This window comes from Hydra vulgaris, chromosome 11, assembly GCF_038396675.1.
Source record: "Hydra vulgaris chromosome 11, alternate assembly HydraT2T_AEP".
NCBI classification, from domain to species: Eukaryota; Metazoa; Cnidaria; class Hydrozoa; order Anthoathecata; family Hydridae; genus Hydra; species Hydra vulgaris.
Window position 1 is genome coordinate 34617909 of NC_088930.1, and position 12092 is coordinate 34630000.

The 12092-nt window shown below is 26.9% G+C and overlaps 1 protein-coding gene across 6 annotated transcripts in view; it reads right to left on the minus strand.

Moving 5' to 3' along the window:
- Positions 1-12092, minus strand: part of LOC105845600 (uncharacterized) — a 36254-nt gene that overhangs the window by 19863 nt on the left and 4299 nt on the right. For all 6 annotated transcript variants that reach the window (XM_065810868.1, XM_065810867.1, XM_065810871.1 and 3 more), the window contains exons 3-4: positions 2456-2575; positions 1422-1466 (exon numbers count right to left, since the gene is read on the minus strand). In XM_065810868.1, the coding sequence (XP_065666940.1) occupies positions 1422-1466; positions 2456-2575 (165 nt within the window). The remainder of the gene's footprint in view (positions 1-1421; positions 1467-2455; positions 2576-12092) is intronic.

Genomic DNA, 12092 nt, shown 5'->3' on the forward strand with positions numbered 1-12092 from the left:
TTTCGCTAAGATTTCTTTTCTTTTTTTTTATAGTTAAGCCTGTTTAAAATTTTTTTCCTTTGTCAGTTTTTTGCAGCACATTTTTAATTATCAAAAGTGTTGCAGTCAAGCTTTCAAAGAAAAAAACAATTACATGCGTGGTCAAGATTGGAGTGTGATTGCAGGCCTTTCCTGCCCACCACTGTATATATGTATGTTTTCTTTTTTTTTTTTTTTACTTTATTTGTCAATTCTCAACACCTTCCTGTGACAAACAATCACATATAACTAATCCCCTCTCTCTCCTAAACAATGATAGCAGTTTTTATGTCAAAAAAAATTTTAAAGATTTAAATGTAAATACTTTACAGCATTTTAAAAATTCAACCTAATAAAAATAAGGCAATACACATAAGCGTAAGAAGTGTAAGTAAAAACTTCAACAAACCAAAGATTTTCTTATTTAAATGACTCAAATAAGTATTAATAAAGTTGTAATACTAAAATAATTTTTAAGTTGCTCTTTACCTTGCGGAAAAACTTTTTTCAATTTGATAACTTTCATAAATGTTATGAAAAATCACTCAGGAAGAGTGCCACAGTTTTTTAAAATTTCCTATGTTAATTATTTTTAATGAATGAGTTCAATACTTTTGCAATTCTTTTGTTACGTAACTCTAACTCTTAATAATAGATATAAAAAATCCACGATAATAGTCGTTCAGTAATGTAAGTGATGTAATGTAAGTTAAATACATAGTATCAAAAAAACCAGTTTATTTTTATTAGCCAGTCACCTCTAATAAATTTTTATATATTTTTTAAATTGGTATATAATTCTCAAGATCTTGTGAAAGTTTCTAATAAAAACTGCTTTACTGATTCTCAGAAATCTGATCTAAAAGTTGAAGCAATTTTTTTTACCTTGTTTTCCGTGTAACGTATGCTAAGTGGCATTTTCAGTAATAAGTTTGCCCTTTTTTGGCCGGACTCAAAACTTTTTAGCCTATTTTATTCTTTAGACTAACAGCTTTCATTCAAAATAGCTAAAAGTTTCATTTACAGTTTAAATAGGCAAATATTTGATAAAGTTGTTACATGTGTAACACAAGTTCAAAATGGAATTGCTCATATATATATATATATATATATATATATATATATATATATATATATATATATATATATATATATATATATATATATATATATATATATATATATATATATATATATATATATATATATATATATAAAAACACTTATTTATCTTTTTTTAACTTTATCTTTTCTTTTTTTTTTCGTTGTGTTTTTAGATTAAAAAAATTTTTATAGGTGCATAACTTCATTGTTCCACCTATAAAAAATCTTTTTAGTTTAGTAAAACAGCAGAAAAAAAAATTAATTAAAAAAGACTTTTTGATTATATTTTAAAAAATTACCTTTTCATTTATGATACCAACAATATTTTCAATATGCTGATAAAACTAAGAAGAAAAAATCAACAATTTAACTTAATTTCGCTCATGAAACTATTTATCAAATTATAAATACCTTTACAGTGAATAAGCAATAAAATTGACACTGTTCAGATATGTGTATAAAAAATTCCCCCACCCCTTCTTTATCTTATATGTGAATTTATTGCTGAAAAATTGATTGCACTCTGAGCTAAATTAAATATTTCTTTAATATTTCACATCAGCTACTAGAACGATGAAAAAAAATTTTTTTTTTTAAACTATATATATATATATATATAAAAAACCAAAAAAAAACCAAAATCTCTTGAAGAAAATATTTAAATCCAATTTTCTAATAAGAAAGAAAATTGGAAGTATAAAAGTTCAGAAATTTTTTAAGTTAAATGCAGAAAGCACTAGAAAAGTGGGTTATGTGACTAACTACAAAAATTCATCTACTAAAAATTATTTAAAAAAATGAGTGAAATATTCTTGTAAAACAATAAAAGTTAAAGTAAATGAAAAGAAACTTACTTAACATAAACCAAAGAAACTAACTTCAGATTCCCAAAGTGATAATAACTACAAACCCCTCCCCTCCCCCTGCATTTCCCTTTCAAATGAGAAAAAAGAAAGAAAGAATGAAATGTGGTTGTCAGTCACCATTTTTTGATTTATTTACTTTTTATTAGAACCTTTTTTTTTACCATTTATTATTTATATTATTATTTATTTACCTCTTTTTAGATGCTTTGTTTTTTTAGAACCTTTGTTTTACAACATAGTAGGATGAGTGTTACGCATATTTATGAATTAGTTAATTATTTTAAATGGTAACACCAACTTAAGGTTGCTTGATAATATTTGGTACAATTGCTTTATAAGGTACATTTCATTTTAAATTTTAAAAACAAAAAAGTACAAAACTAACTATAATAATGATATAAAAAAAGAACATGATATAAAAATGTATATAAATTTATATAATAAAAACAGCTTTATTAAAAACTTACAGAGCATGCAGTATTTTTATTAGTAAAGCGAACACCAATTGTTGTTTTTTCACTTTTCCATTTAACAAATGTATCCTTAATTTTGACATTTACAAAAGCATCCACAACACATTGTAGTAGCTATAAAAAAAATACATACATACATATTTATTACTAATATATAACATACACACTAGTGTATGTTAGTAATAAATACAATAATAAATACATTAAATATATTAAATATCATTTAATCTTGTATCATATATATGATGCTTTCTATCTATAATCTACATTGAATACTTTTCATATATACATTTAATATAATAATATATACAATATACTTGTAATATATAAAGCGTGTTAACATTAAAAATTTAATTTTTATGTCTTTACATTAAGCTTTAAAATTTATGTCAAAAAACTACAAATCACAACAGATTGATTGTTTCTTTGCAAAAAATTATAGAACTCCATCTGTTTTGCAGATCAGGACTAAGTATTTCTATTGTGATACTACTATCATTGTGATTACCATACTGCCACCATTGCACAGTGGGAAACCACATGGCCAAAAATCAAAAAATTGACTTACTTCAAACATTATGTCTTTTTACCAACACACTCACTAAGAATTTTCCAATTTATGAAATTCTAAATGTGACAGGCTCAATTGTACTGGCTTTTTGAATTGTATTATACTAGGTTTTTAATGCATTTTTGATAAAAACTCTTAATATGTTTTAGTAATTATCATTTTTTTAATATATTGATCATTGAAAAATTGACAATATATATATTATTGGAAAGGTTATAATATAGGCTGTTAAAAATAACAAATTTCATGAAAAAGTTGGTACTACCATTTTTATGCATTGATAGTAAAAAATTCATCACAAATTCATCACTAAATTTCAACTTTGATGAAAAATTGAATAATTGTTCCAACTTGTACCTTCCCCATATTTTGATATTTTTTAGTCTATAGTGTCTACCTTTTTTTTTTTCAATTCACCTCCCTAAAGCCAAGAAGGCCACTACAGATGAGAAGGCTACTTAGTTGTAAACTTAGTTGCAGTTGTAACCTCTCTCTACTCTATAACTCCGAAACACGAACCTTGACAAAAAAGGCCGTTGTGTCGAGAAACAAGTTTAGCATAGTACTGCTAGGAACATGGTGGGAATCAAACTTGCCACCTCTCACTTATGAAGAGAGCACTGTACCACTACATCACTACCACATAATTACCCTGAGAAGTGTGGCTGCGATCATTCGCTATCTTGAGCACTAAATAATTTGGAAAGTTGTTTTTTAATACAAATAAAAATTTTCTTTGAATAAAAACAATTTATTTTTTCATTCATTGCTAAAAATAAAAACTACTTTAAGGCATGAAAGAATAAAGTCAATTCGTTTTCGTGTTGTTCTTGAAAGGAAAAAAGTTATTTTTTATTTTAATTTCAAGTGTTTATGGTTTTAAAATATATATCTTATTTGAGAAAAAATAACTCTAAAGTGCATTTTTAATGTCCTATTGATCGATTAACAACCACATGAATTTCAAAATGTTGTTTAAAAACATGTACATAAAGGAAAATAAAGAAGTGTTATTAAAAATTAGTGAGGAAACTAAAAAGGAAAGTTTATATCTCGGATACTTCTTTGCACAATGCTGTCTGATTTGTCATCCCACACCTAAATTGATGAGGGGTTTTTTAAGGAAAGATTTGTTACAGATGGGCAGGCATTGTGCTATGGCATTTCACCACTACATGCTTGAAATTTTTTTGAATTCATTTTACATATTTCATATAGAATTGAAATAAAAACTTGGAAAGTAAAAGAGGTTTTACAAAATCAATATTTTTTAAGAAAAAAAAGAATTCATGATAGGATGTTTAAAGAATTTGGCTTGAGAACCAAGAGCTGGCGGATTTATGATGGGAGGCATTTTTTGATCGTCTATTACTCAGCAAAGTACTATAAATTAATGAAAAATTTACTATCAGATTAGATAACATTTTAATTGCAAAGACCCAATTGATTTGGAAAAAATGGATAAATACTGCAATGATACCATGTCTCTAACAATTTCTATATTAGAAATTGTTAGAGACATATGGTTGCTTCAAGGTCACAACTTCCATTCACAAACATGAAGATGGGAAAGAGTTCCAAAGGGTTGAGGTGCGGGAAAAAAACTAGACAAATAAAATTTTTTAGAGCATGTAGGGACAGATACAGTAAACAAATGAGACTTTTCTGAATGTTGAATCAAGCGAGAATGAGTTTTAGTAGATTGAACTGGAGATAATAGCTCATTTGAGCAGTGATCATGATAGGATTTGTAGCAAAGAGAAACAGATGCAACTTTATGACAATGGGAAAGAAGCTCAAGCTTAGCAGATAGAGCGGCTCCAATTACAATTACAATGATTTTTTAGACCTTGTTTAGAAGAAAAAGAGCATCATTAGAAGAACCAATATTCCATATATTCCATACAGGAACGACAAGGAGATTTGTGGAGGTAGAGAATGAAATCAGGAGAGGGAAAATGGCAAGCACGATAAAGAGAAGCAACCTTAGCAGATGCTAATTTAGCAATCAATTGTATATATAGTTTTCATAAAAGGTCAGTAGTAAACAATAATCCAAGAAGATGTATAGAAGAGGACTCAGTGAGAGGGTTGCCATTTGTTAATATAGGAATGAAAGCAACACTGTAATAGTTGTTTGCAGTTAATAACTGAGTTTTGTTGGAGTTAAAATTTACAATACTTTGTGAGCCCCAATTTATTACAGAAGTGAGATCAGATTCAAGATTGGCTGCCTGTTCTAAGCGATTGAAAAGAGAAGACTTTTTGTCAAAATAGGAGTATAAAGTCAGCAAAAAGAGCTACTTTAGATGTAAGGTTGTCAGTAAGATCATTAATGTAGATAAGAAACAAAAACAAAACCAAGGATAGAACCTTGAGGTACCCTAGAAGTTACTGGAAATAAAGAAGAGTGTTGGCCTTTGAGGATGATTTTAATAAAGCGGTTAGAAAGAAACTATTTGATAATCTCAAAACCTTTCCCAGATACATCATATGAAACAAGCTTATTGAGAAGACACATTATGGAGAAAACACATTATTAGCACATGCTGGAGAAATTATAAGTAATTTACCAGTTTCAATTGGTTTAATGGGAGAAGAAGCAGCTGAATCTCTACACAGAATTTATAAATTTGAAAAAAAAGCAGAGAAATAAACTTATTTGACATTTTCATTCAAGCTATAGATACTTCTGATCCCCTAATTAGTTCAATTTCACTAACTAAAAGATAAAAAATTAAAAAATATTGTTTCTACCAAAAAAAGCTAAAAGTTTGTTAGCAGGTTATAACAGTTTAAAGAGAAAATTCATCTGATATGGAAACAGATAGAATTAATGATTTGGATAAATTATATTTAAATGTTTACAGTGTTGATGAAAATCTAGAATTAGATAAAGATGTAGAAGATTAAAGTTCTAAACTGTATAATCTGTATAATGTATAACTTTATATTTGTTTACCTACTATGTAAATTTAATAAATATATAGAAAAATATCAGGTAGACACAGGAAAATCCGGTCAACTTTAAATTAAGATTTCTCTAAAACCACAACTGCTTTTTATTTCTTTCATTTTTTTAATTAAATGTTACTTCCTTATCTTTAATTGTCTTGATAAACTTTTGTTTAGGAATCGATGATTTACAAAATGTTCCGGAAACAAATTGAATTGCGTAAAAAAATAGTAAAAAAAAATAGTAAAAAAAAATAGTAAAAAAAAAAATCTATCAACTTCATATTGCTTGATTGCTAAACATACAAATGTCCCAAAATTTATAGTTATAGATATTATAAATAAGTTTAAGACTACTCAAAGCTTTGAAAGAAAACCTAGAAGTGAAAAAAAGAAAACTTTCCATAAATCAATTTTTTAGTTAGCAAGAAATCCGAACCACAGCAAGATCTAGCGAGATAATTCAAGATTTTGCATTCTTATACCAAAAAAGTACTGGAATTAAAGCATTTCATAAAAACCTAAGAGAAGCTTAAATGGTGAAATTAAAGGAATTTGACGCACAAAGAAGTTGGTTAAAATAATGGCAGCAAAAAGTATGTGTATAATTAAAGACAACGAAAGATATTGCAAGGCAAATTTTTCACAACTGGTCAACAATTATACTATAAGAACGAAGATAAACCTGAGAATGATCAATTTAAATATATTTGATGAGAAAAATTTGAATCCAAGTTCCTTGTGTGGCAAGCAATTTGTAGCTGGGGTATACAGTCTTGTTTTGTCATTAAGAAGACTTTGACTCCTGATCTCTACATCAAAGAATACCTCCAAAAAAGACTTTTGCTATTTATGAAAAAACATAAATACCAATGCCTCTTTTGGCCTGATCTTGCTGCTTTTCACTATTATAAAAAAGTTATGCAACGGTGCAAAGATATCAATGTGAAATTGCTCCTACAGATGCAAATCTTCCAAATCATCCTGAAGACACAAGATTTAAGATTTTTAGAGCAATAGTTAAAGAAGTTCTTCATAAGACAGGTGGAGTAACAAAAATTAAAAGGACTTCCAGAAAAAGTGGATTAATGCCACCAATAAGGTATAAAAACAAAATAATCTGTAAAATGATGTCATCAACTTGTATAAAATTTGATCTCTTGCCAAACAGCCCATCAAGCCCCTTAAGAAAAAGTTGAGACCCTAATTGATGTAAACACATTTAATTAAAAAAAAAAAGAAATAAAAAACATTTCAAAATTTAGAAAAATCTCAATTTAAAGTTAACCAGATTTTACCGTATCCACCTGATATCAAATAAAATATCAAAAATTTGCAGTGATTCGGTTTAAATCATTGGAGTTTGAAAACAAGAATACCTCAAAAGTTTATTTATTAGTTTTTTTTATTAATATTAGTTTTATTATTATTATTTGTTATTATTAGTTAAGAATTAAAACGACAGATTTTAATTTTTAACTAAAAATTGTTCTAAACTTTACACGATCATAACTTTCTAAGATTAAAACCTGTCAATCTACTTAAATTTATTATAAGACAGCAATAAGAAATTTTTTTTTGAACTCACTGCCCTCATATTTGGGGTTAAGGCCAACTTTTTGGGATATTTTTGATTCTGGGCTTTAATCACAGCAATTTTTTTTGCAAAACATTATATTTTGAGGCAAAAACATAATAAGTTCCAAACATTTTAAAAATTATCCATTGTTTGGACAATGCCCGATAGTATCATATATAAAAAATCCAACTGGTACCCCCAGCATTCATCTGCATCTCCCTCCTCTGCCTTGCTGTGTCAATGAGCTGGTTAAACACAAAAATAAACAATTATTTTCTAACAACAACAAGATATTTATTTTCCTCAATATTTACAATCATATAATTACAACAATATGATAATAATAAAAGCAATAATAACAATAATAATAATAAAAATAATAATAACTAGAATATCTATAATAAATAATAAAATCAAAATATCGTTATTAAGAATAAATATAAATATTTGATTGACAAGGAAGGAGTCACTCATGCACAAACCTAATCAAAGGAGTGACACCATATAACTATAATAATATTAAATGTAAAAAAATAATAATAATAACAATAACTTTATTCATTAATAGAGCTAAAGTAACAGCAAAAATAGTATTTATAATAATTATAATAGTAGTAATAATAAAAATAGCAATATTAAAGATGATAAATAATAATGACAAAAAAATAATGTTTCTATAAAAATAGTATGAAGAAAAAGAAAAAATATAAGAAAACTAAAGGAAGTTAATGATGATAAAAAATTAAAAAATTTTTTTAGAATTTGTTTAAATTTATTTTGTTTTAATTAAAAAATGAAGTTAAATTATTTTAAAGTTTTAAATTTTCAAATTCATTTACAATACACACAAGACTTTGATTCCTTTCACTGATGCACTGATATGTAATTGAATACTTACCATACCTCAAAGTTGTATAGGGAGGCACATTTAGTTTTCTATTATTGATGTTTCTAGTTAAATATGAATGTAAAAATCGAGTTTCAGTGAAGGTTGCAATAGAGGAAGGTAAACTTTTATTAAGAGAGTCAAAAACAAAAAGATTGGCAAATCTAATTAGTGCTGACAAGGTAGGAATTTTAAGTTTTTTGAAGGAGTTTGAAGTTTTTGTATTATGGAAATTTATTATTCGGATTGATTGACACAGAGCTAATAACAATTTATTAATGTTACAGTTGCCTATTTGTCCCCAAACCTGACAACAGTAATTGAGATGGGACTGAAAAATTGCAAAATACAAATTCTTAAGGGTAGTTTTATCAACATATGGAAAATTATTGAAAGCATGCCATTAGTTGGATTAAGTTTTTTACAGAGTGCATTTATATGAAAATTCCATTAGAGGTTCGAATCTATAAAAATACCAAGATATTTAACAACATGTGTTGGATATAAACGTCTATTATTAATTTTAATTTTAGTTATATGATTGTTGTATAAAAGTTTTTGTCTAGGACGTGAAAAAAATATTAGTTCAGTGTTTTCCAAGTTCAGAGAAATTAAGTTTGCATTCAGCAAATGAACTAAGCTTTTAGATCTAAGTTTATATTCTTACACAAGGAATAATGAGACTTATTATTATGCAAAATATTAGCATCATCAGCAAACAAATGGACTGATGAGAAGTGGATAGAGTTATTTAGATCATTAATATAATCAAAAACAATAAAGGGCCAAGAATAGAACCTTGTTCTTGGCCCTTGGGAACGCCACAAACTATGTGTTTGTTATTTGATTTGTAACCATTAATACTAACAAACTGCTTCCGATTTGAGAGATAAGATTGAAACCAATTACAAGCAACTCTTTGGATTCTGTAGTGTTCAAATCTAGAAATTTTTTTGTAATTCGATAAAAACACCACCAATGAAATGACCAGTATCCAGTGTCTTTTTTATTTTTTCGGTTATGCTTATTAAAGCGTGGCAAGCAGAGTGTTTTGATCGAAATCCACACTGAAATCATTTAAAAAGTTAAAGGAACTCAAAAATGAGTATAATCTAGAATACACTGGTTTTTCAAGGAGCTTGCTAATGTTAGATAGAACTGAAATTGGTCTATAGTTAGTACATGAGAGTTTTGAACCATTTTTATATACTGGAATGACACAAGACAATTTCAAAATGTCAGGAAAAATTTCATTTAAGAAGAAGATACTAAATAGCTTAGAGAGAATATGAGAAAATACAGAATTAAAATCAATAAGGATTTTGTGAAGATGCTATTAGAACCTATTGGTTTTCTAGGTTTCAATTTAGATATAAGTGATGAGATTTCAGAATCATTTGTTGGAGATATTAGTAAACTATAAAGATTTGGATGCCTAAGATATTTTTTATAGCTAATATAAGATGAGTGAATTTTAGAATTAAGTTTATGAGCTACATTTGTGAAAAAGTTGTTGAATTCTTAACAGATTAGAGTTAGTTCAGTTATTATGTTTCATTAACTAGTAAGCAATTTGAAGGCACATTATTAACATTTTTGACATTTATTGGACTTTTTATGCCATTCCAGGTTTCACAAAGATTTTTTACATTATCTGAATAAAAATTTTTTTTTACTCAGTTTAATTAGATTAATTATGGTATATTTATAGCGTTTAAAGATAGTTATTTGTTTAATTATATTTGTTGGATCTTTTATCATTAACATTTTCCCTTGAATAAGATTTTGAATTTGAATTGATTTATTATTCCTTTAGTAATCCATGGCTTGAACTGACACTTGTAGCTCTTAACACTTATCTTTTTGAGTGGCACATGACAATCTAACAGCAATGTTGTTTGAGAGATAAATACTTTAAAACTAGAGTTAATATCATTTTTATTGGTAATGTCATTCCAGTCAATAATTCAGATTTAAACGATTCTTTATTATAATTTTTAAAGTTCCTGCAGTATGGAAAATATTAGACAAATAAAATCAGAAATTAGGACAAATAAGAAATTGAGGTAGGTGATCAGAAATAGAAGTTGTTAGATTTCCTGAAATAATTTGGTTAGTGGTTACATTTGAAAAGATATTGTCAATGATTGTAGCAGATTGATTGGTCAGTAACTCTTGTTAATAGTGCAATAAATGGGCCAATATTATAAGAAGTAAGTTTAAAAAAAAAAAAAGTTGCGAAGCCAGAGTTTGACTGGATCAGATCCATGTTAAAATTGGCAAGTTGAAAGACAGGTTTATTTTCAGTAGATATTTTTTGGAGAAGGACAGACATTTTATTATTGAATTTGTTTGCATCCATGCTAGGGTGTCTATATATGCAACCAACAATAAGATTTGATTTTTTGGGAAAAATTATTTCAACAAAAATAGATTCTAAATAGTTTAATATGTATATGATCAAATCGCCTCTTGATACTGATATGATAATATATATATATATATATATATATATATATATATATATATATATATATATATATATATATGCATATGTATGTGTATATCTATTATATATATATATATATATATATATATATATATATATATATATATATATATATATATATATATATATATATATATATATATATATATACATGAATAATTGTATTCTAAGAGCAACTTAATAAAAAATAATTAAAAATTTGAAAATTTTACTAGGTCAAAAAAAAAAGTTACTTTATGGAAATAAGACAAAATACTTAGGCAAAAAAATGGATAATTTGTATGATATTCTTTTAATTAGCTGAAGTTAATAGTGAATATAATATAAAACTAGCTTAACAATTATTGGTGGATTAGAAATAAAATAACTGTATTCCATTTTCTATTTTAGTTATAATTATATTTACCTAAATATGTCCCACATAAGTGCTAAAAGAGCATTAAAGAGAAAAGCAAACAACTTAATACCACCGTGTTCAAAGGAATCTCGGAAACTGCTTGCTTCAGCAGCGCCTTATGGATTACGGACTAAATCCTTAGCCAATTTCAAGACTATTCCAGAAGTCTGCCACATTCTTGGCTACTATCACCATCTAGCTGACACACGCCCCGCACCACTATCAAGAGCTGTTATGCAAATAATAGCAAAAGATTTGGAGCAGCTCTGGAATGTGAAATTTAGCATGCCCTCAGTATCCAGAGCTGGCATCACAAAAAAATTGAATGAAGTTGTGAATGCTTATAAATTAAGTTTGAAGAGAAAATCGAATATGGATTTTTTTATGCCATTTGATATCCTTAATAAAAATATAAAGCTGAAGAGGGAAGAGCAGATCTTCTACAATCATCAAATGGATGATAGAAAGAGCTGTGTATTAACCAGCCAAACAGTTGTTGAGCATCCTGCTAACAGGCAGTTGATACCAAAAAACATCTTGATTATGTAGAGCAACTGTACACAGAGTCAAGCTCTGGAAATGATGATAACGTTGATGATTTTCAGCTTTTGTTTGAACGACCCAAACGGAAGTTTAAATCAAAGGTGAGTAATAATAATTTTTGGAAATAAAAAAAGTTTTTTTATTAAATTTATATTAATTTTACTTTTGGTTTAAGACGATGCCAATTGCCA